The sequence below is a fragment of the Vulpes vulpes genome, chromosome 4 (genome assembly GCF_048418805.1).
Source record: "Vulpes vulpes isolate BD-2025 chromosome 4, VulVul3, whole genome shotgun sequence".
Classification (NCBI taxonomy): Eukaryota; Metazoa; Chordata; class Mammalia; order Carnivora; family Canidae; genus Vulpes; species Vulpes vulpes.
In genome coordinates, this window is record NC_132783.1 from 95,235,964 (window position 1) to 95,260,987 (window position 25,024).

The 25,024-nt window shown below is 37.5% G+C and overlaps 1 protein-coding gene across 3 annotated transcripts in view; it reads left to right on the forward strand.

The window, feature by feature from the left end:
* Positions 1-25,024, forward strand: part of UIMC1 (ubiquitin interaction motif containing 1) — a 125,118-nt gene that overhangs the window by 75,016 nt on the left and 25,078 nt on the right. For 2 of the 3 annotated variants that reach the window (XM_026006495.2, XM_072756532.1), the window contains exons 7-10: positions 2,557-2,621; positions 5,884-5,960; positions 11,605-11,705; positions 16,924-17,077. In XM_026006495.2, the coding sequence (XP_025862280.1) occupies positions 2,557-2,621; positions 5,884-5,960; positions 11,605-11,705; positions 16,924-17,077 (397 nt within the window). Of the gene's footprint in view, positions 1-2,556; positions 2,622-5,883; positions 5,961-11,604; positions 11,706-16,923; positions 17,078-17,613; positions 18,039-25,024 lie in introns of those variants that run through there. The other variant, XM_026006500.2, reaches the window with a different exon arrangement.

The window sequence follows — 25,024 nt, forward strand, 5'->3', positions numbered from 1 at the left end:
GAGGGGCGGGTGGTGAGAACGGTCTTTGACTAGTCAAACTTCAAGCTGATATATACACCAAATAACAGTTGGTTAATTTGTAATGGAAGAGAGACATTTTTGGGGACCAGAACATTCAGGTCCACCATCTACTACTGTATCTCTTTCTAGGATGAAGGTACCTAAAGGCCTGAAAATAGTAACCAGAAAATGATAGTATTAAGGGATGATTTAACTAGTTTATGGAAAGACCAGTAAGCTACTAGTAGCTGATAATAGAGGATATTTCTCTGGTGACCAGATGATGTGTCTGTTTATTTTTTACTTCCCAGAACTGCTTGATTCTGAATCGTTGGATTTTTCTTTTTTTAGATTCTGTACAGACTATCATAACCTTTTCATTAACATGTTATTTCTTTAGGCAGAATGAGGTGTCTTGATTAGGCCATAGCTTCCTTAGTTAAAGTTATATTCGTATCATGCTTCCTTGTTCACCTTGATTAGATTTGGGGATTCTAACCGAATTTTGTTTCCTTGTTTTGGCTATGTTATTTTCATATTCTGGAAGAACCTCACTTTACCCCTATGTTCAGATTGCTGTCATTGAGGTGTAAGTTTAGAAATTAAAAATGATTTATTGAGATGAAGACATTATTGAGATTCTGTGTTGAAATGGTTGTAAGAAGATTATTTGATTAAACATAACAGTAGTGATTAGATCATGGATTTTGGAGTCAGATCCCAGCTCCACTTTTGATCAGCTCTTTAATTTTGGGCAAATTGTTTAACCTGTCAAAGTTTCACTTTACTCATTTCCAAAAAAACTTAATAGTTACTGCCTCAAGAAGCTTTTGTGAGGATTAGAGGAAATAATGCATTGTAAAGTGATTTGCATAATAGGCTTGGCACTTAATAGGTATACAAAAAAAAAAAAATAGGTATACAGTAATGTAAGAAAATAACACTAAGAAAGGTAAAGATATGCTTTAGCCTAAGGTAGAGATGAAGGTATCTTATAATTCACTATTGCCTTGACTGCTTCTGAAGCCAAAGTTTAGTCAAGTATAGTCATTCTAAGATGGTAAAAATCTATTAAATGGACACTAGGTGTCAGTATCTACTTTTTTTTTTAATGTTTCAGTAATGAAATTGTTTTGTCACCACTGAGTTCAAATAGGTGATGTATTTATTGCTGTTGTATTTTAGTCCTTCTGACAGTCTTGTTCATCCCTCATTTTTTATAATGACTACATTCCTGATCATTGTACAGCTTTATCTTCCCATTGAAGGTGCATCTCAGCTATTTGTTTTTTATAGTATATTTTATCATTTGCCTAAGTAGTAAAGAGGTACTTGTTTAGGTTATTTTTATCCCATTAGGAGACCCTGAAAACTTCAGCCAGTAGCTTTATATTTATTGGAAGAAGCCTCATAGCTCAGGCACTCCTTCAGAAGTTTCTCTAAGGCAACAGTAACTGCTCTTCTGTTCTCTTCTGTGCACCTACATTTAATGAGTTGCCATTTGCACCAACTACTATGAATCATAGAAAATAATCTTTTAAAAATTTTATATTTATGGGATCCCTGGGTGGCGCAGCGGTTTGGCGCCTGCCTTTGGCCCAGGGCGTGATCCTGGAGACCCGGGATCGAATCCCACATCGGGCTCCCGGTGCATGGAGCCTGCTTCTCCCTCTGCCTGTGCCTCTGCCTCTCTCTCTCTCTATCTCTGTGACTATCATAAATAAATAAAAATTAAAAAAAAAAATAAAATAAAAATTTTATATTTATTAAAAGATATCTCATAGCCAGATACTAAAACCATAGTGGTAGATTTGTAGCAAAAGGAATCTTTATAACCTTCCCTTTGGGATGTTCTGTATTATGGCTTGGCTGTGCTAAGAGAGACTTCTTTCACAGACTGCATATTTCCCAATCAAATATTTCCATTGAAAATTGAGCTTTTCTTTATATTTCCTCCTTCCACAACAAAACTTTATTGCATTTTTGAAATCATAATTAATTTGACTAATTAATATTTATGTGTCTTGCATTTAATAGAGTATATCACATATATTGTCTTTAAAAATTCTCACAATAGAAGTCTGTGAGGCAGTCATTAATAACTTTTAAGATGAGGAAACAGATTTGAGATGTGACACCCTAGATTACAGAGTTAATGGATGATCTACCTGTGATATAAATCTCAGTCTCCTGACTCCACAGAAGATGCTCTTTTTTACTGAAACTTACTTAAAATGTTTTTTTTTAATATATTTTTTTTAAATTTTTATTTATTTATGACAGTCACAGAGAGAGAGAGAGAGGCAGAGACACAGGCAGAGGGAGAAGCAGGCTCCATGCACCGGGAGCCTGATGTGGGATTCGATCCCGGGTCTCCAGGATCGCGCCCTGGGCCAAAGGCAGGCGCCAAACCGCTGCGCCACCCAGGGATCCCCTAAAATGTTTTATTCTTATTGCTAATTGCTGAGTGATGATGTTGAGCAATTAATTTTTTTTTAAAGAGGAGAAACCAGTTCATCTGTGCCTGTATATTTAGGATGTTATATTTCCTTGCAGTCTTCCCAAGGGCTGTTTGTTGAAGAAACTTCTGAAGAAGGAAACTCTGTACCTGCCTCACAAAGGTAAGATCATAAGTTGTTATGTCAGAATTCTCTAATGGTGCCAGAGTAAGAGAGATGAACCACATGAGTGACACTGTACAGGGACAGCTTGTTAGGGATCTTTTCGCTCCTATATAAGCACAGACTAAGAAAAACCATTATCTTCCAGTTCTCAAATATGTATCTCATAGAAGCCTGGAATATTAGAGTGGTATAGATTAACCATCTTGGCACATATCCCATTTATACCATTCCTTTTTTTTTTTAAGAAAAGATTTTATTTATTTATTTATTTATATATCTATTTATTTATTTATTTATTTATTAAAGATTTTATTTATTCATGAGAGACACAGAGAAGGAGAGAGAGAGAGGCAGAGACACAGGCAGAGGGAGAAGTAGGCTCCATGCAGGGAGCCCGATGTTGGACTCGATCCAGGGTCTCCAGGATTACGCCCTGGGCTGAAGGCAGCGCTAAACCACTGACCCACCCAGCTACCCAAGATTTCATTTATTTATTTGACAGAGCACACAAGTGGTGGGTGAGGGACAAAGGCAGAGGGAGAAGCAGGCTTCTTGCTGAGCAGGGAGCCTGTGGTGGGGCTCGGTTCCAGGACCCATAGATCATGACCTGAGCTGAAGGCAGACGCTTAAACCAACTGAGCCACCCAGGTGCCCCACATTTGTACCATTCCTGAAAGTTTATATCTTGCTACTCTTTTTTTTTTTTTTAAAGATTTTATTTATTTATTCATGATAGAGAGAGAGAGAGAGAGGCAGAGACACAGGCAGAGAGCGATACAGGCTCCATGCAGGGAGCCCCATGCGGGACTCAATCCCGGGACTCCAGGATTGTGCCCTGGGCCAAAGGCAGGTGCCAAACCGCTGAGTCACCCAGGGATCCCCTATCTTGCCACTCTTAACCTAGCTTTTTTTTTTTTTTTTAAAGATTTTATTTATTTATTCATGAGAGATAGAGAGGCAGAGACACAGGCAGAGGGAGAAGCAGGCTCCATGCAGGGAGCCCGATGTGGGACTCGATCCCGGGCCTCCAGGATCATGCCCTGGGCTGAAGGCGGCGCTAAACCGCTGAGCCACCCGGGCTGCCCCTTAACCTAGCTTTCTAGGCCAATCTGAAGGCTCTAGACTAATTTCTTTACAGTTCTTCTAGTTTTCCTGTCCCCTTTCTTTATTCCCTCTGCTTATGCATATTTTATCTTCATGTCCAAATTTATATACCTTTTTTTTTAAATCTTTATTTATTTTTTAAATCTACGATAGTCACAGAGAGAGAGAGAGAGAGAGAGGCAGAGACACAGGCAGAGGGAGAAGCAGGCTCCATGCACCGGGAGCCCGACGTGGGATTCAGTCCCGGGTCTCCAGGATCGTGCCTTAAGCCAAAGGCAGGCGCCAAACCGCTGTGCCACCCAGGGATCCCTGTATATACCTTTTAAATCTACTCTTAAGACTTGTATTTTTTATTATTCATACTATCCAAAAAGGTCACAAAGAACATGGGTCACCCTCACTCCCTGTCCTATGCCACTTTTAATCTGATTGTATCTCATTTTTTCCTTAAATTGTATTTGCATTACCTCCTCAATTATTCTTGCTCATTGATTGATGAGGTTACCTTCTTAAGTCTTCTCACTTAATAATATGTTGTGGTTGATTGATTACAAACTGCACTGTCAGCTGCATCAGGTTTTCAGTTAATTTTCCCTTTTATCTGGTAGTTGACCTTTGGAGATTACTTAAGAGCTTAATTTTGTTTTGAGTGACCTCCACCTCTTCTACGGAAGTTGAGGTCCAATTACCACTTGCAGTAGTTTGGTGGTGCTCCTTAGGCTTTTGGTTAAGTTAATAGTACTAGATGTTTCTTCCTGAGTTGAAGAATATGGTTTTGGTTTGATTCTCCTGCCGTTAAATGATTTTGGAAGTGGTTTTAACTGGAGTAGGCCTTTTGCTTCCTCCAGACCCCTCTGCTTTGTTGTGGTGAGCCTTGTGCAGAGCAGATGTAAGTTTTAATAAATGATTATATGCTTTGTCACCAGGAGAGAGTTGGAATTGCAGGCAATGTGGTTTGACTTCAAATTGATTAGCCCATTTTATAAATGTCAGCAAATTGTTTTGTGATGGACCCTTTGAATAGAGCCCTAATGTTACATGCATTGTAAACTGGGTCTGGCTTGGATTTACAACAAATGTTATGAGATGTTTTATTTAGAGAAATCACTTGTGGTTTCCTATTAGGATTTAGTTATTTATCATGAATCGGTAATGGTTAGTCTCTCTTCTCTGTGGTTCTTGGTTGATATGAGGTTTTATGTTTTTAAGCATCCTCTTGCATATTTGATCAAACTCTAGTCATAAAGCTCTGTGAAGCATGAGGGTGGGTAGCTTAGATGCTCAGATCTCTCAGCCATGTGTTCCTGTGTTAGGAAGAGATTGTACTCCATGAACAGGCAGGGTAAACTAGAAGATTGGCTGATGGAAGCGATTCATAATTATGTTACTCTCAGAAGAGATATTTAACTTGTATGGGCAAGTTTTGCTCTAGGGCAGTTTGGAATTGTATCTTTTTGTTGTTTGGAAAGCCACATCTTGAGATAAAGAGGAAATTTAACTGCAAGGTAAGAGAAAACCCAGTGCACTGTCAAGAGAATCTCCATATCTTCTGAGTTTACAAATCTCTAACCTTCAGAAGGCTGAGATGGAGGCTATAAAACGCTCCTTTTTTTTCCCCCTAAAGATTTATTTATTTGAGAGAGGGAAAGTGAGCATATGTGAGCAGTTGGGCGGGGAGAGGGGCAGAGGGAAAGAATCTTCAAGCAGAGACTCCTTGCTGAGCAGGGAACCCAATGTGGGGGCTCCGTCCCACAACCCATGAGAACAGTGACTTGAGCAGAAACCAAGAGGCAGAGGCCTAACTTACGGAGCCATTTGGCTCCCTCCTGTTGACATTCTTATATGGGAGTGGAGTTTTTATCTTCTAGGGTATTCACAGATAGTCCTTATCCTTCAACTTTTCTTTGTAAAGACTCCAAAAAGAGGTTCTTTTGGTTTAGTGATTTTACTGGAACCAAAACTGTAAGCATATTTATTTTCCCGATTTCTGGCCTGGAGTTTTTCACTACCGATTCCTTGCTTCCCTGTTGTGTTTTTGTGGTATTGGACAGCAGGTATTGCATTACCTATGGCCTTGTAAATGACTCACCATTGCTTTTGGCCTGTGTTCTGATTTATTTTACTGGGATTCACTTGGGGTTTGGTTCTTTTTCAGCATTGCTGCTTTGACCAGTAAGAGAAGCTCAGTCCTTATGCCAGAGAGTTCTGCAGAGGAAATCACTGTGTGTCCTGGTAAGCACCCCACTGATCTTACTGAGTTTCTGATCCCTAGCTATCTGCCTTATTAATTTTTCTGGTTTTTCCAACCTATTCTCAGGAGGTTTATATATGATTGATGTATATGTGTGTATCTCCTCCACATATATACATGTACACGTACATATATATACACAGTTTTTAAATGGCCATTGGCTCTGATTCTCAATCTTTTCTCAGAGATATTTTAGTTTGAAATAAATATGCTCTTTGTCTCCTTGTTTGCTTATTACCAGCCTCGTTAGAGATGGTAGCAGAGCATCAGGAATAGCACTTAACTGTACATTCAGAGGGAAGAGGACTCTATATTTTGGCTTATGGGTTCTCCAAATTGGCCTGTCTTCAAATCTGCCTGTCATTAAGCAGATTTTTCTGAGAGCCTTTTACTAGTTTTACATTGCCATTCACTCTTTATAGCAGAGGGAGTCCAGAAATTGAATTTTGTACACAGTTCTGTTGTTGACTTATTTTTAATCTCAGGTAAGACATTTAACCTGATTAAGTATTATACTTTGCTTTTTGTTAATTGTAGAGATGAAAAGACATGTATACCTTAGTATGGGTATCAGAGATGTTCATTTAGAGCTGCACATGAATAGATTTTGACATACAAAATAATTTGTTTTAATTACACCAAACTTTTTTATTAAAAATTTTTTTTTTGCTAATGATATTTTATGTATTATTTATGGATTTATTTATTTGAGGGGGAAAGGAGCAGAGGGAAAGAATCTCAAGCAGATTCCCCCACTGAATGTGGAGCCCAATGCAGGGACGTGGGGCTTGCCCTGGTGCTTGACATGGTACTTGACTCTTAGAGTTCAATCCCACAACCCAGGCTGAGATCAGGAGTTGATGCTTAACCTGCTGAGCCACCCTGGTACTCCTGAGTTGCTGGTACTCCTATTTTTAATAGAACTATTGCTGATACTCAATGTTACCTTAGTTTCAGGTATACAGCACAGTGATTTGACATATGTTATGCTATGTTCACCACAAGCATAGCTACCATTTATCATTCTACAAGGCTTTTACAGTACTGTAGACTGTATTTCCTCTGCTCTACCTTTTATCTTTGTGATTTACTCATTCCATAACTGGAAGCCTGTATTTTCCACTCCTCTTCACCCATTTTGCCCATCCCCTCCACCTTGATACACAAAATAATTTTCTTTTTTAAAAAGATTTTATATATATATTTATTTGAGAGAGAGCATGAGGGGGAGGAGCAGAGGGAGAGGGAGAGGCAAATTCCACACTGAGTGGAGAGCCTGATGCGGGGCTCAGTCTCACAACCCTGAGATCATGACCTGAGCCCAAATCAGACTCTTAACCAACTGAGCCACCCAAGAGCCCCACACAAAATAATTTTATTTTTTTAAAGAGTTTATTTATTTGAGAGAGAGTGCACTAGCAGTGGGGAGGAGGGGCAGAGAAGGGGAGAGGCTGTTCACTGAGCAATGCTCAATGCTGGAGTAGGTCCTAGGACCCTGAGATCATGACCTGAGCTGAAGGCATGCTTAATAGACTGAGCCACCCAGGTGCCCCACACAAAATAATTTTAAATGAACTAAGATACATTATCTAAGTCTTGAGTTGAATCATTACATAATATGAAGAATTATTTTGTGATTTTTTAAAAAAGATTTTATTTATTCATAAGAGACACAGAGGGAGAGAGACAGAGACATAGGCAGAAGAGGTTCCATGCAGGGAGCCCGATGTGGGACTCGATCCTTGAATTCCAGGATCATGCCCTGAGCCAAAGGAAGATGCTCAACCACTGAACCACCCAGACGTCCCTATTTTGTGATTTAAGCCACTACTTTTTAAGGAATTAGTTTTAGCTTATATTTTCTTTTTTTGCTTTCCTTAAAAGTGGGGTCATTATATGTATCAGTAACCTCATTCATATGAAATTGAGGGGCTCCTGTCAATGTTTAAACTCTTTAAGGCAGTAAGTGTTGAACACATGCTACCATAAGTCATGCCTAATTTTTCCTTAAGTCTCATATAACCTGTCAGGGTGAGAAAGACACAGAGTTTTCTTATTTTGATTTCTTTCAACTTTTTTCTATGGAGACTTAATAAACTTAGTGTACACATTCTAGGAAAGACCTATAAACATTTATAAACATTTGGCAGCATCATAAAGGCCTTTCTTTACTTATTTTTAAGTTTAATTATGTTGCTTTTTATTGAAAGTGATTTCTTAATTCATATAAAATGTATTTGGATTACTGCCTAATGATACTAAGAGACTCCACTACCAAGTGCTCTGATTTTAGCAGGAGCACTCAAGAATGCCGTGCTATCTCTGTGAAAAGAAAATTTTGTCCCCATCTTGGATTGTGACTTATGCCATCTTGTTAGGAAGTCACTCAGTCTGTTTGGGATGATGGCCTGTGATGTTGCCCAGGGATCTTGCAAGGAGGAACCCGTAAATACAATAATTTTGAAAGTCCTAGTTAATGAGAGGGGGAAAAAGCAGACCCTTCAGGACTAAGGTTAGATAACTTTTATGATCATAACTTGCTGTCATTAGCTTGCTTATTAAGTCCCAACTGTTTGCTGACAAAAACCACTTCTAAATGAGATTGTAAAAGATCTCTGTAACATTACTATTCCTTTTGCTAAAAAATATAACTACTTTTCCATGGAGCCAGACTCTTGAATCTCTTTGTAAATATATACTATATAATTCAGAAAATCTAAATTTTCCAGAAAATTTGAGTTCTCTGTGTGTTCTAAATGGGTGAAATGCAGATTGAATGTAGTAGTCCATCTATTTTGTCTTACATTTCTGAAAGTTCCAGGGTATCTGATACTCAAAATTATAACATCTTTTTAGAGTTACTTTGTTGAAGAAGGAGGATTATAGCCTTATGCCCACATTGTGTGTGCTCCTAGCACTGTTTTGTGGTTTTTTTTTTTTTTAAGATTTTGTTTATGTGTGTGAGAGAGAGCATGAGCAGAGGGAGCTCAGCGTGGAGCTCTATCCCAGGACACCAAGATCATGACCTGAGCCAAAGGCAGTCACTTAACTGACTGAGCCACCCAGGTGCCCGCATTGTTTATTCCTAAGGAGCTAACGCTCTCTTTTCTTCATAGTTAACTATTTCAACTATTCACAGAAAACTTAAAGACTTTTTATTATTGTAGTAGTGCAAACAACAAGTGGCTCTTATTTTCTAACAGACCAAATGTCTTTTTTGGTAATAGCTCTCAGGGATACTTGACAAAGAAGGTTTTTTTTTTTATTGGTTTTATTAAATGATTCATGAATTGGGGAGCATCTTATGTAGCAAGTAGAGGGGGATTCCTGAGAAAGAAGACTCTGAAGTTTATGCACTGTAAGCCTTTTTCCACCAGAGTGGTAGAATCTGTGTGTGTGCATGTGTGTATTCATTTTTCAAAAAAATTATAAAATATTAAAATAGAATTAACAGTAGAAATGTATTTAATCTCTCTTTGATGTTGAGAAGATAACTCAGTATCTTCTAGGTACTTTATTTGCCCAACATAGGCCATTCATTGTATTTGTGAAGTGCAGAAGTATCAGATATATGGTGTGTACAGTGTAGATAAGAGAGAACTTATTGGATTTATATTCCTAGTTTCTTTTCCAGATTAGTTGTCCTTTTTTGACATAGTTATTGTCCTTTTTTTTTTTTAAGATTTATTTATTCTAGAGAGAAAGTGAGCATGAGTGGGAGAGGCAGAGGGAGAAGGAGAGAGAATCACAGCAGACTCTGCCTGTGGGACTTGATCCCATGACCCTGAGGTCATAATCTGAGCTGAAACAAAGAGTTGGTGTCTTAACTGACTACACCATCCAGACATCCCTGTTCGTTTGTTATATTAAGTGATAGGTATTTATTTATTTATTTATTTATTTATTTATTTTTTAAATTTTTTATTTATTTATGATAGTCACAGAGAGAGAGAGAGAGGCAGAGACACAGGCGGAGGGAGAAGCAGGCTCCATGCACCCGGAGCCCGATGTGGGATTCGATCCCGGGTCTCCAGGATCGCGCCCTGGGCCAAAGGCAGGCGCCAAACCGCTGCGCCACCCAGGGATCCCAAGTGATAGGTATTTAGACCAGAAGTTGGCAGACTTTTTCTATAAAAGACTATGTAGATATATTAGGTTTTGTGAACTAAACCACTCAACTCTGCCGTTGAAACTATTCAGCACTGCCTTTTAGCACAAAGCAACCATAGAATAAAGAGAAAAACAAGTTTGACTGTGTTCTAATAAAACTTTATTTACAAAACAAATGAGCTATACTTTGCTGACTCCTAACTAGACTAAGAGGGACACCATCTTACATCTCCACATTGCTTGTAGCCTGTATGGTGCCTGGAATTTGTTCATAAATATTTGTTGAGTTCATGTTGAATGAATAGATGCAGCCTAAAGAATATATTAAAGAAAGGTATATCTTTGTCTAGGATGTATTTTCTATTTATTCTGGTTTTTTGTCTTCTCTAATCATCCCTTTAACTTTGGAACTCACATTGGCATGTTTTTGTTTTCTGTCAAAATAAATATACTTTAAAACCAGAACTATGCGGAAAAGAAGCCTAATGGATTAACTGATGAATGGATAAACAAATTGTGGTATGTCCATACAGTGGAATGCTATTTCTCAGCAGTGAAAAGGAATGAACTACTGACATGTAACAACAGGGTTGCTTTTCAAACACATTATACTAAGTGAAAGAAGTCAGACATAAAAGATGGCACACTATATATATGATTTAATTTATGTGACATTTTAGAAAAGAGAACATAATATAGATTGGTTATTGCAAGGAGCCAGGCATTGGGGAACTGCAGAGGGGTACGTAAGAATTTTTTGGGGGTGCTTAGAAATGTTTTATATCTCTCTTTTTTTTTTTTTTTTTTTTAAGAGTGGAAGAGGGGATTGGGAGGAGGGACAGAGGGAGATGGAGAGAGAGAATCTTAAAAGCAGGCTCCACGCCCAGCATTAAGCCTGATGCAGTGCTTGATCTCAGGACCCTGGGATCACGACCTGAGCTGAAATCAGGAGTCAGTCGGTTAAGTGACTGAGCCACCCAGACACCCTATACATGCTATCATTTATACCATACAATCACCACAGTCAAGATATGAAACATTTTTGGGCCCTGAGGTGGTGTAGTTGGTTAAACATTGAGTTTTGATTTCAACTCAGATCATTATCTCTGGGTTATGAGATCGAGCCCTGGGTTGGGCTCACTGATCACTAGGGAGTCTGCTTGAGATTATTTCTCTCCCTCTCTGTGTGCCCCTATATCCCACTCTCTCTATCTTCTTTTTCTCTGAAATAAATCTTTAAAAAAATACCATATATAAATTATATACATTTGCCCAAACTCATCAAACTATGTACTGAAAATTGGGTGAATTCTGTAGTATATAAATTATGCCTCACTAAAGCTTTAAGAAGAAACAAACTAGATCTGTATTTTTTTTTTTTTAGATCTGTATTACCACTGTAGTATTAATATTAAACACTAAGCTTTAGGAGAAACAAGTGTTTTGTTTTGTTTTTTTTTAAACTATGAAAATACAAAATGAAACTTAATGACTTTTTAACCTTTTAAATTACAGAGACACAGCTAAGTTCTGAAACGTTTGACCTTGAAAGAGAAGTCTCTCCAAGTAGCAGAGAGATCCTGGATGAAGTAAGAATAATAATGGCAGATAAGGAGGTAAATATTCTCTATAGTTTTTCTTAGTGTTTTCTTTCTGCTGATAATCCTCTCTCTGATGCAACATTGACCTTGGCTGAAAAGATTTAGGTGACAGAAGGTTGTAGTTTTGGGGACACTTATGTCAGAGAGGGATTCTTACAGTTAAGTTCAGTTCAGCACTGTTTCTAAAAATAGGAGTAGTTACCATTTCTTGATTCTTACTGTGCTTTATTATTTCTGTTATGGATTAGGGAAACAGAGGCTTAGGTTGTTTGAGTCATTCATTCATATTCAAAATGCTAATAATGGTAGTACTAGAATTTGAACATGGATTTATCTCTGAAGTCTGGGATATTTTCTATTATATTATTGATAAGTAACAGAAATGAACAATTTTGGAGAAAGTCACTATATTTATATTATACAAACTTTCAGCCCTAATTTCTACATATGATCAGAAATGCGAAGTTAAGATAGCATGAAAAAATAAGCAGATTTTTATTTGCTGTATTACCTTTCCTAACAACATATAGAGGTGGTTGATACAAGTTCATACTTCTGATTACGATTTTCAATGTATATTTATCATATTGAGTCTGAGAAAATAGTTTACTAAGAATTTTATAAAAGAATTCAGAATCTTTAAAATTAGTTGTTCTGAAAAGCAGCTTGAGAATTTAACAAATTTTTCTATGGAAATAAATATTGGTATGCCATCTTACCCAGAGCATTTAAAAATAAAGTCTTAATTCTCTTATTTCTATACTCTGTTTTTAAAACAGTTTTTAAAATAGAAGGTAGATCCCTTTCCTAGTCTCTGCATTGCAGGTAACTGGGTAGAAATTCTGGTTTCATGAATCATGCATGCTGCATAGTTCCCTGGAACCTGATCTGTCACTACTGACAGACCAAGAGTCCCTGATGCCAGTGGTGGTAAGGAAGATGGTGACACTCTCTGCAACAGTGATTGAGGACAGATTCTGCTAGATAATGTCAAAATGATTTCCCAAGGTGGGACCAAAGCCTTCTAAATGGGGATGGGGAACAGAGTGTTATTAACATAGTCATCTTAACTACAGAAGAAGCCCTACAAGCTTTGCGTAGTGGCAGTATTATAGCCAATGAGGTTTATCTGAGATGCGATTATTGCTAACAGAAGAAGCCCTACAATCCTTTTGTTAATCAAGGCTGATTTCTTACCCATCCATGATTGCAAAGGAGACGGTTCTTTGGGGCAAAGAGCATGAACCCTATTTAGAATTTATAGTGTATATGTCTGCACCACTACACATCACATGGATGGAATTGTATGGCCCTTTTCACATTGAATGTCCTCTCTTCAGTATTACTGTTTGCTTGTATCTGTGGATATCTGTAAATAGTCTTAGAATTCTGTTTCCATTAAAAGATGATAGAGATACTGAAGTTTTTAAGTCATTGAGTAATCACTTTCTAGCTACAAGTCACTTATTAGAAAGGTAGAATCTGAACATTTTACAACACAAAGATTGTATCATAATGGGTGTTGACTCTTGATCTTGGAATCTATATATAAGCTCATTTGTCCTAAAGTTTCTTATTTATTGGAAGGTGATATAGTGTAGTGCAAGGACCTTGAGCATTGGAATTAGAAGAATCCCAACCCCATCACTTAATTTTATGACCTTGGGCAAATTAATTGTTTTATTCACTTCATATATTTGACACATATTATAGTTTGTATACTGTGTACCAGTTGTTCATTTTAGACTCTTGAGGCACGAAGATCAACAACAACAAAAAGTTCCTGCCCTCAAAAGTTCCTGGTACGGGAGGAGACAGACACATAGAAAATTATAATGACAAGTAAAATGATAGAGAAATGCCTGGGACATTAAGGGAGTGTAGAAGAGGAATGCTTTTCTGAATTTCAGTTTTTCATATGTAAAATGGAGATAAAAAATAACTTATTTAATGGATTGCTTTGAAGATTAAATTAGATAAAGAATATGAAACACATAGAGATTTGGCACAAGTAGAAGTATGCATGTGGAACCAGTTATTATTTTACTGCTTTGTAATGTATTGTGGCTGCTCAATGATATTAGCTTACTAATGACAGAGAATGTTCAACAGTATTTGAGTTATTTAGAATAGCATGGCAGAACTATAATCCTTCTTGATTTGATATCCTGCAGTGGTCCGGTTCCTTTGGAAATAATATTTTCTGAATATCTTGCCTGAGATAATCCCTTGGTTAGAGATCTTCTTTTCCAGAAAAGTTAATAGAAATTTTTTTTTTTTAATTTTTTTTTTTTTTTTTTTTTTATTTATGATAGTCACAGAGAGAGAGAGAGAGGCAGAGACACAGGCGGAGGAAGAAGCAGGCTCCATGTACCGGGAGCCTGACGTGGGATTCGATCCCGGGTCTCCAGGATCGCGCCCTGGGCCAAAGGCAGGCGCCAAACCGCTGCGCCACCCAGGGATCCCAAAGTTAATAGAAATTATTCAGAATCAAACAGTTGGTTTAGTCAGTTGGTTAAATAAACTGTTTGAGCCCTAAGGAAAGAGAGGAAAGATCTAAAGAGCTTTCTAATCTACACATAAACTGACTGGGGGAGGAACAGAGGGCTGGTGATTGGTAGGGCATACTTTTATTTTCAGCTGGTTCATTTCTTGAGGTGAGGTTTCTTTTGAGGCCAGAAGGTAAGGACTAACTAACTGTTAAGAGATCAGGATTCAGTGTCCCAAGTACCTCTTTTGAGAAATGACTATATAGTATTTTAAAAGAAGTAGAATCAGCTCTTCAGAGACTGAATCCATGACTTCACGGTTCTAATAAAAGCTGCTTTGCTTATATTTTTTCCTCTTGTACCAGAACCTCTATTGTAGTTAATATTTAAATAGAACTTTTAAATGGTGCTGAAAAAAATCTTAACTTTATATAAAAATTTTCAGAAACCTCTGGGTTTTCTGTGAATGTAATTGGAAATGGTCTTGTATTCACAATAAGACAATAATAGACTACTCCCTCTTTAATACGTTAAAAGTGAAGGCACGTTCTGTGCATTTTGTAGAGCTGGTGATGAATACAAAGGAATATAGTGCTGGGTGTGAGCATCAGTGACATTCATGTCATATAACGTTTCTGTGCTTAGTGAACTCTAGAATGCCAAGTAACTGCTCAATTGCCATTAACTTTCAGTAACTCAAGACTACTTGCAAATTTTAGGATATATTAATTTTTCTCCCCTCTGTTCAAATGGCTTTGTATGCACAAGACAACTTTTCTTTGTAAGATTTATGAACAGAGGAACCTGGGTTTGTGGGAAGCTGAGTGACTAAACTTGGAATAAGTAACACCTAGAACTTCCAGACACACTTGGCTTTCTCCACCTTCTAGAGAAGAAGAATAGAACCAGATAATATCCCATTATCTGTCAGGGTCAGCAACAAAGTAGAGGGATGCTTTTTTGCTTTTGCTGCAATGTGGTAGAATAGAAATACTGAAGTTTTGATGCCACAAAAGCCTGGGTTCAAGACTGGATTGTCTACTTACTAACTTTGTGATCAGCAGGTTACTTTACCTTTCAAATAAACGTCAGTTTCCTCTTCTGTAATACTAGAGCTAGTGATCCCTCTGACAGTTGTTTGTTGTGAACAATGGATATGAAAAATGCTTTGGCCAAGCGTGGTATGGAAAATGAACTCAGTCACTGTTAGTTCCTATTTCAACTTTCTTTTTCTTACCCCCCTTTCAGAGTATGTCTTTTTAAATAAAAGGCAGGTGAGTTGAAAACATTTTCTGGCAGTTGTAGAAACTGTTCTACTTGGTATTTAAATAGCCTGTTTCCCTTTGTTGGATCACATTCACAAGCAGTAGATTTTAGGGATGGCCTAAATCAAAGAAACTCCAGTTGCCTCAGAGCTCAGATTATCTACCCATTCCAGTTTTGGTCTTGTTTTGATCTTGTACCAGAACCGAATTTATTTTTTCCCCATAGTAAGGCATAATAACAGATCAGGTGTTCCTTGCTCTTAAATGGAAGCAGGGCTATGCAGGACAGTTTCACATTGATTGGTTAGGACATGCTGTCCTTTGAAGCAAGTGTTAGGCAGTAGTAAGTGCTGCAGTGCTCATACATACTGTTGAATTAATCATTGCAGAGTTCTTGGCTCTGACCTGTAAAGGTAAAATAAAACTGCCTCTTAGACATTGGAAACTATAGGAAAAATGGTGATTATAAAACACTGAGAGGAGTAAGAGAGAGGATGTTAAGAATGTCTTAAGCAGAATTGTCTTAAGGACTTTTAAATATTTGGGCCTTAAATATTTGGGCCTTAGTTCTGTTCTATTTCCTCTCTTAATCCAAAAGTCACAAAGAAAACAGAAGAGATAGTATGTCTTACTGGTCTAAACTGAGGCCTAGGTCTTAAATTTTAGTTGTGCTACTTTTGCTTCTTTTGTTTCCTAACTCCTTGTGTTTGAAATCACTTGTAGTGCTCACAGTTCTTTTATACGATTGAAAAAGTTTCTTTGACATGCTGTTGATATGTAGATTGTTTGAAACACAGCAGACACAGCATACTGACCTAAGAGCTTGGTAGAGAAGAATGCCCTCAGGTTTTGAAGCCAAATAGTCCTTGATTTGAATTTCAGCTCTGCCTCTTATTTGTTCGCTAACTTTGGGCAAGTTGCTTTACTGTTTTGAACAGTGCTTTCTTCTTGTGTAAGGTTATGTTAAAATTTTGTCAGATTACTATGAGGATTAAATGAGTATTACATGCAGAGTGTTTAGCATATACTACACAGGTTCTGAATAAGTATAAACTATATTAATGTATCTCCTTATCTTCAGACATGAATTTGGCAAACTGATACTGTCTTTTTGTTTTGTTTTGTTTGTTTGTTTGTTTGTTTGTTTATTTATTTATTTATTTATTTATTTATTTGATAGAGAGTATGAGCATACATTGAGGGTGAAGCAGGGCCAGGCTGGGCAGAGGGAGAGAGAGCATCTTAAGCAGGCTCCATGCCCAGCGCAGAGCCTGATGTGGGGCTCAGTGTCACAACCATGAGATCATGACCTGAGCCAAAGATCAAGAGTTGGAGGTTTAACCTATTGAGCTACTCAGACACCTCAGTTTTGTCTCTGAAAGTAAATGAAATATGGGATGGAATTTCTTGCAGTTCTTTGAGGGAAAAGGTATTTTATAAAGTAAAGGTATTACAGTTGCCATTTATTATTTTCTTCAGGTTGATAACAGGGGAAATGCTGAGAAGGAAATACCCATTTCTACAGTCTCATCCAGTACCCAGGTGTCCTGCCCACTATGTGACCAAGGCTTCCCACCCACAAAGATTGAGCGACATGCCATGTACTGCAATGGGCTGATAGGGCAAGACACAGGTAAAACTTACCAGGATTTATCAAACTCTTTTCTTTGCATGGTTGTTTTGTAATCCTGTACAATGAATGCAGTACAGGAAAAAGAGACCACTCTTCCTCAAAGTTAAAGTTGTTGGGTTTGTTTGTTTTTCTTTCTCCTATCTACTTAATTCTCCAGTACTTTTCGTGTTCTTTATTACTTTGGCAGGTATGCTATTTTGTTGCACATACTCAGGAGAAAGGGAGAGGGAAAAATCTTTCATATTTTAATGTTTCAACTTATTCTTTGGTGTATTGTAAACCAAAAATCTACCTTGCATTTCATCTTATATAGTCAGATATTGAGACTCCTATGGAGTTTGAGGAACTAAGTTCTAGCGTTGCCTGTTTTTTCGAAATTAAAGTATAGTTAACACAGTGTTGTAAGAGTTGCCCATTTTTTATTCAAATTAAGTTGTTTGTGGGGTTTTGTGTGTAGGAATTCTACCTAAAAACTGCAGCTAAAATATATCCCTAATTTAATTTCATATTCTATATGTCTCTGTTGCATCACCCAGAAACTACTGGTTACCTCTTGAAAAGAACATCAAAAACCTTGGTTTTGGTGCAATATGAGTTATTGATCAAGAGAATCTGCTTGTTCATCACAGCCCTTGAATTACCACCTCCAATCTTGCCTTTCTGTCTGTGGCTTTACCCTCCAAGAATACTAGTAATCACCTCAGCTCTCTGTGGTCCAATGTGCTGATTGTAACCATACCTTAGATGATTGGAAGTGTTGCATTTCTCAGTCCTATTTGATTCTCATAACTTAGAAGTATTTATTCTGAAATTGTATAATTGTGAAAATTTTATAAGTTAATATTTCTAGGAGAGAAAGGCATGTTATTTAATTTTTCTGAAGTAATATACTTTTTATTTATTATATAACTTAGCACCTAAGCTTATAATTTAAATAAACATTGGTTTTTCTGATTATAAAGTAGTATATGTTCATTATAATAATAATTGCTTATATTTATTGAGTACTTAAAATGAGTCAGAGACTACTTACATAAATGGGACCATGCTATAGTATATATATATATGATCTACAACTTGCCTTTTTTTTTATAGCGGTAAATTTAAATCTTTCCATGTGCAGATACATTTTTTACATAGTTGAGATCTTACTATCTGCAAAATTTTTTATTTTGCTTTTTCTACTAATAGCATAAAATTTCGCCCATGTCACTAAAGTTAATGTGTAAAAATATTTTTAATGCTTACATACTATTCTGTAATCTGAATTGCTTCCACTGAACTGTTATGTATTTAGCATGTTTCAGGTTACCATATTATACTTATATGTCATTGGGCCTTTTTTTTTTTAAAAAATTTTATTTATATATTTCTAAGAGACACATAGAGGCAAAGACATAGGCAGAGAGCCCAATGCAGGACTCAATCCCAGGACTCCAGGATCACGACCTGAGCTGAAGGCAGACGCTCAACCACTGAGCCACCCAGGTGCCCCTGTCATTGAGTCTTATTCCTAAAGTTGTTGTATTTTGGGGTTATTTCCCAAGGATACATATATTACTAGTTTGGGTGATAGTAAAAAATGTTGGGCTTTGGAGTCTAGTCAGTTTAAGGTTGAATCCCATCTTTGTCACTTACCAATGTGTGGTTTCATGCTAGTTTCCTAGCTTCCCTTTATGCACCTTGCCAATTAATAGTAATGACCTTATTTGATTTTCGTGAGGTCAAATGAGATATTTTAAGGAAAGTGCATAGCACCATGCCTTAGCACACAGTAAACACTTAAGGACTTTTAGCGGCTGTTACTATTCCCAGTAGTAGAATTACTGGGTCATAGATTTTGTCATCATTTTTAAGCATCATTTTAATAACATGGTTACCTTTTAAATACAGTGAAAGTTGAAGACCTAAATCTAGTCTTCATCTCCTTTTAGTAGAAGAACACTGAAGGACTAGAGTTCTAGATGCAATTTTAATTTAACATAGTTCTTTAGTCTTATTTTTTAGCAGAGAATTCCAGTGACTGAAAGAATTCTGGGGCTGGCCATTTGATGACCAGAGAAGGAAGAAACTATCTTGTCTATCTCACCAAACATGCTTTACCCAGCTGGAATTAGTTATCAGAGTCAATAACTTACTTAGCATTAAGGTCCCAAAATAAATGAATTTGAGAAGCTGAATGTACCTTGAGCTCTAGGAAAGATAACCTTCTTCTGGTCAGAGTTATTAGGTAAGGGGTAGTATAAAGTAGCTCCTACTGATACCTCTGAGACTGAACTCTCATAATTTGTGGTTAAATAGCAGGTTTTGGTATTCATTACTGTCCAAAGACATCTTTCAGTTATATAATACTTGTCTTTTAGCCTGTTCTTCCTTACTAGAGTATGGTGGGGACAACTCACAGCCCCAAATACCTGCTGTTGAAATTGATTCAGACTTGTTTCTGAGTGTTCTGACACCAAATGCAGACTTCTACCACCAGAACCAGGTGTTCTCATTGAACTTATTAAGAAGCTAACACCATCAGGTCGGCAAAGGAGACTGAAACTTGCACTGTCATTCATGGAAAGCCTTTCAGGTTCTCTATTCCACTGGCTCAAAGGTCAGTGACCCTGTCTAATGCTGCTCAATGGGATTTACACTCTGGTCTTCAGGACTCTTTCAGACATAGATATATGTATGTTTTCTGATAGAATTGGGAGCCTGGGGCAGCCCGGGTGGCTCAGTAGTTTAGCGCTGCCTTCCCCCCAGGGTGTGATCCTGGAGACCCGGGATTGAGTCCCGCATCAGGCTCCCTACATGGAGCCTGCTTCTCCCTCTGCCTGTGTCTCTGCCTCTCTCCTTGTGTCTCTCATGAATAAATAAATAAAAATCTTAAAAAAAAAAAAAAAAGAAAAGAATCGGGAGCCTGTACATTCTTGGTGCTATATATCTTGGTGCTCTGATCCAGATGTCTCCGACCTCCATGCAAAGATGTCTGATATATCCTGAATGACAGTAACACTTTCTTATTCTTTTTTTAAAGATTTATTTTAGAGAGTGGGTGCTCACCTGAGGTGGAGGGAGGGGTAGCAGGAGAGAATCCTCAAGCAGACTCTGCAATGAGCATGAAGCCTGATTCAGGGCTTGACCTCATGACCCATGAGATCATAATCTAAGCCAAAACCAAGTCTGATGCCCAACTGACTGAGTCTCCTAGGCGCCCCAACACTTTCTTTTTCATAGGGAAATTTGTTTTAAAAATTAGTTCAGCAGTGTAATAAAGACAAATCTAGAATACTATGAATTTCAACACCAACTTGTCTACCTAGAGTGAGAAATTTGATTCCCTTCTATCACCTCTTGCCTTCCTCCTTAACTTTAATTCATCCAGATACTTACTGAACATTTTTTTTTCTCAATGGTGCTAGATCTTATTTGTGTTACTAAAGAAGTTTAAGACAGAATTTCTGCCATTAAGAAGCTTGTTGTCTCACGGAGGAGATAAACATTAACCTAAGAAATTAATTACAAGATGACACAAAGTCAATGATAATGTACCAAATGAATGGTTCTGACAGTAAGTACAATAGAAAAAAGAAGAGCTGCAGTGAAGAGGGGTGATGCCTAAGAGTGGGTTTAGCCTGGTCTGGGAAGGCTGGGTAGGTTTGGATAAACCCATGGGAGAATTGGGGGTCCCTTATCCTTCTATAGGTTAGATAAAATAGGAAGCAAGGGAAACAGCCACTAAACAACAGCTTCCACTTAATCTTCCTTAGTAGTGTTAACTTGCTAACCTAAATTGCACTCTCTATGACCCTATAAAAGAATTTGGATTAGAGAATCCCTATTGGAACTTTGTCCCAATCTTTACTTTATTCCTGTATCCTTTGAACAGAGTTTGGGGCTATACGTGGGGTGAGAAAGTAGTTAGAGGATTTATGCAAAGCACCTACTAGCCTACTAGTGTGTATGACGTGTCTGGCATATCACAGGTCCTTAATAAGTTTGCTGTCTTTGTTTTTCACCAGCTTCCCTGCCCCTGTCTTTCTTGCCAGATATAGTAGTGATTGTTCTGGTTCCTCTCACATTTTATGACTGGAATCGGAGGCCAAACCCTCAGCCCAGTTTTTGGTAAAAGGAAGGCTCTTCTGCTATGGAGGAGAGAGAGTTACTTTTGAAAATACATGACCTAGACTAGGAGACTTAGCCCAATGCCTAAGGAGGTGGAATAAGAGGGAGGACTTGTCTCTCTCAAGTATCCAGCTCTCCCCTCCTTCCTTTTTCCCCCAAATCTGATCTTAGGCATGCTTGGCTTGGCTGTGTAAAAGAAATAGTAATTAGAGTCATTTATGTGAAGTGTCTACCACTTATGCCTAGTTACAGTGCAGCACAATAACAATTATACATATCATTAAATATGTGTTTGATTAACTTTGCTCTAAGTTTTATTTGATTATAATACTACATTCTGGGTAAGTTGGCTCAGTCTGCTCAGTTGGTTGCTCAATGATATGGCTATCTACAATATGGAAAATTAGAGGGAGTATTCTTTAAAGGCATTGTTTGAGGGGAGATTTGTATTGGCTTTCTGGAAAATGTGTTTGAGACCACTTTTATTTAAACAGGAAGAATGAAGATCTCCATTTACTCATTCAGTAAATGTTTAATAAATAACTGCTACATACCAAATACAGTGAACAGAATATACAAAGTTCCTTTTCTCATGGAGTTTATATTCTAGCAGTGGGATAAATAAACATACAATATGTTAAGTGGTGATAAGTGTTTTGGAGAAGAAAAGAAAGCAGAGGAAGAGGAGAATAGGGAGGTCAGTAGGTAGCAGTTTAGAATAATAGGTGGTCCCATTGAGAAGGTGACATCTGAGCAGAGACCTAAAGGAAGTAAGAGATTTCAAGGTGGAGAGAAGAGAATGTTACAGGCACAGGGAACACTAAGTGCAAAGATCTTTGGTTGTGAACAGGCTTGGTGTATATGAGGAATGATAAGCCTGTGTGTCTGGAATGAAGTAAGTAAAGGAAAGATAAACAATGAGATTAGAGAGAGAAAAGGGAAGGGGACAAGTGGGCAGATCACATAGGGTTCTTAGGCCATAGTAAGGATTTTAGCTTTTACTCTGAGCAAAGGAGGAACCATTGGAGGGATTTGAGCAAAGAATGAATTAATATTTGAGCAGAGGATCATTCTGGCATATGGATAGGTTGTTGGGGTGGGGGACAAGAGTAGAAACTGGGACAACAGCCAACATTTTATGTTTGGCAGTATGATAGAGTGGGAGCAACATGGGCTTTGGAACTATATAGATCTGAATTTAAATTTCAGCTGTAATACTTGTCAGCTGGATAATTGACAAATGACCTTACCTTTTTGAGGATCAGATGCCTTGTTTGTAAAATTAGTCTGACATCATTAGGATTATCATGAGAATCAGAGACACTTTATGAAGTACCTAGCATATAATAAATGTTCAATAAATGGTAGCTGTTGTTATTATTGAATATTATTCCTGCTGGTGTAGTCTCTCTGAAGTCTGTGTGCTGGTACATAAAGGATAAGCCGTCAGTCAGATAGAGCTAAGGGAAAGATGATAGGCAAGGTAATGGTAAGGTGGTAAGAATAAGCTAGTGAAAAATAGATTGTAGGAGAGTTAGGGAAGCTGAAGGTATTAATTATGTATGCTTGGGCCTAGATGCAGGGATGTGGCTTAGAGTCAGGATACTGTCAAGAGTGGATATCATCTGGAAAAAAAATAGTGGATAAGTGGGCGAAAGAAGGTGAGAATCCTTGGTATAGACTTGCCTGAGAGCTAACAGAGAAGGACTGAGGCCTAGAATAGGCTTAGACGGGTGACTCAGCAAAAATCATAAGACCTGAACATCTCTAATGAAAACAATTTTTTAATTAGACAGTTTGACTTTTTCTGTTCCATATAACTGAATTTACCTACCTGAATGCAGTTTGTGCCCCACTTAGACTTACCAGTGTTTATATGGCTTTTGTGGTACATAGGAGGATTAGATTAACTGTATCGCTATTGGGATGCCTGGGTGGCTCAGTGGTTGGGCATCTGCTTTCGACTCTCAGGGTGTAATCCCGGAGTCCTGGGATCGAGTCCCATATCAGGCTCCTTACATGGAGCCTGCTTCCCCTGTTTCTGCCTGTGTCTCTGCCTCTCTCTGTCTCTCATGAATAAATAAATAAAATCTTTAAAGAAAAAAACTGTGTCGCTATTGACACATAACTACTAAGGTATTAACAATTGGGAAAAAGCATAGGTTTAGTAAAAATAACATGGATTTTAGAGACAGACTGGCCTGTGGGGAGATACACAAATCTAAACAAACTGAGATTATAATGCAGTTAGGCAGAAAAGGCATGCACATAAATAATGCAAGGTTAGAATTACTAGTGGACATACAGTCTGTTGTGTTTCAGAGGAAATGTGACTAGAGATTGAGATGGAAGGGCATTAATGTAAAGGAACAGTAAGCAAAATCACATAAAGAGAAAAATATGAGCAGAATACAGGAAAGAAGTGTTTCAATGTGGTTATAGTAGGGGCAGTATGAAAGGAAATACATGGTAGGCAACTGTAGAATGACAAATTAACTTGAAATATGTCGGTTAATAAGGGGCAGAGATTTTTTTTCAACTGTAAAAGAATTTTTTGTGTGTTTACTTCACTATAGTATATAGTATATAGGACTGTATGGGATGCAAGTGTTGGAAATCTAATTTAAGTAACCTTAAGCAAAAATCTAATTTAAGTAACCTTAAGCAAAAAACAAGTTAGTTTGCATGGAAATTGGAAAATCTAGTGTAGGTTTCAGACAGAGCTGGATCTAGGAGTTCAGATGGTGTCTCTCCTTCATCTTTTGACTCTACTTATCTGTATTCAATAAACAAGTCTTTTCAAGGGCAAACAAGATGTCTCTCTGCAGCTATAGATTTTTAGCCTTTAGTGGAAGGAAGGAGTTCTTTCTCCTGAAACTATAAGTCATTCTAGAGAAAGACTTTTGATTAGGCTTTATTTGATTTAAGTGTCCATCCGTGGTTTAGTCACTATAACCAAGTAGATGGCTGTGCATTGTTTAAAAGTCAGAATAAGTAACAGAAAACCCTATTAATATCTGTTAGAAAATTCTGTAAGTCATAGTAACAGGAAACTCCATTAACAATGGGTTTAATATGTAGGGTTTCTTTTTCTCGCCTAACAAGGTATCTAGAGTGAGGCAGTGGCTCAGTGATGTAATGAGAACTTGGGCTTTTCTCTTTTGGCTTTGCAATCCTTGTAGCTTCTTGGCTCATGGTTTTAAGGTGGCTTTTTTTTTTTTTTTTTTAATTTCTAGACTTCATATCTGTGTTCCAGGCAGGATGGAGGGGCTAGAGGGGCAGGGCTATAGATTTTGACTCTTGCAGTCCAATATCCCTATATTAGAATCTAATATTCCTATAATCTTGTGGAATTGAGTTTATTCCAAATTGTGGTGGAATTAGGTCAGTTTTAAATTTACTGACCTTGTTCATGTCTTTTATATATGTTTGTATGTTTTTATGTGAATAAAATTATACTGTCTTTGAAGTCATTGATTAATTTGCTTTGTACAGTGATTCAACTTAACAAAAATCATTGTGTTCTACTAAATTATTTAGTGAAGCATTGCACTAGGTACTGGGGGTACTCAAGAGTTTGCAAAGGGATATGAGAGAGCTGACTGGGATCTCAGATTTATACTCAGGGAATTTATAGTCCAGTGTGGCAGGCAGACCTGGGCATAATTAAGTATGATACAAATCAGTTGAAGTAGTAAAATAGAGGCACTAACCACTCATAAAGGTGGAAGGTATTATTTCTGGTTGGCAAGAAAAAGCAGATTCTTACTTAAGTGTTCCCCTAATATTAGGCATGGGATTTTTACCCCCTTTTTTTTTTCTGATAAAGATAAG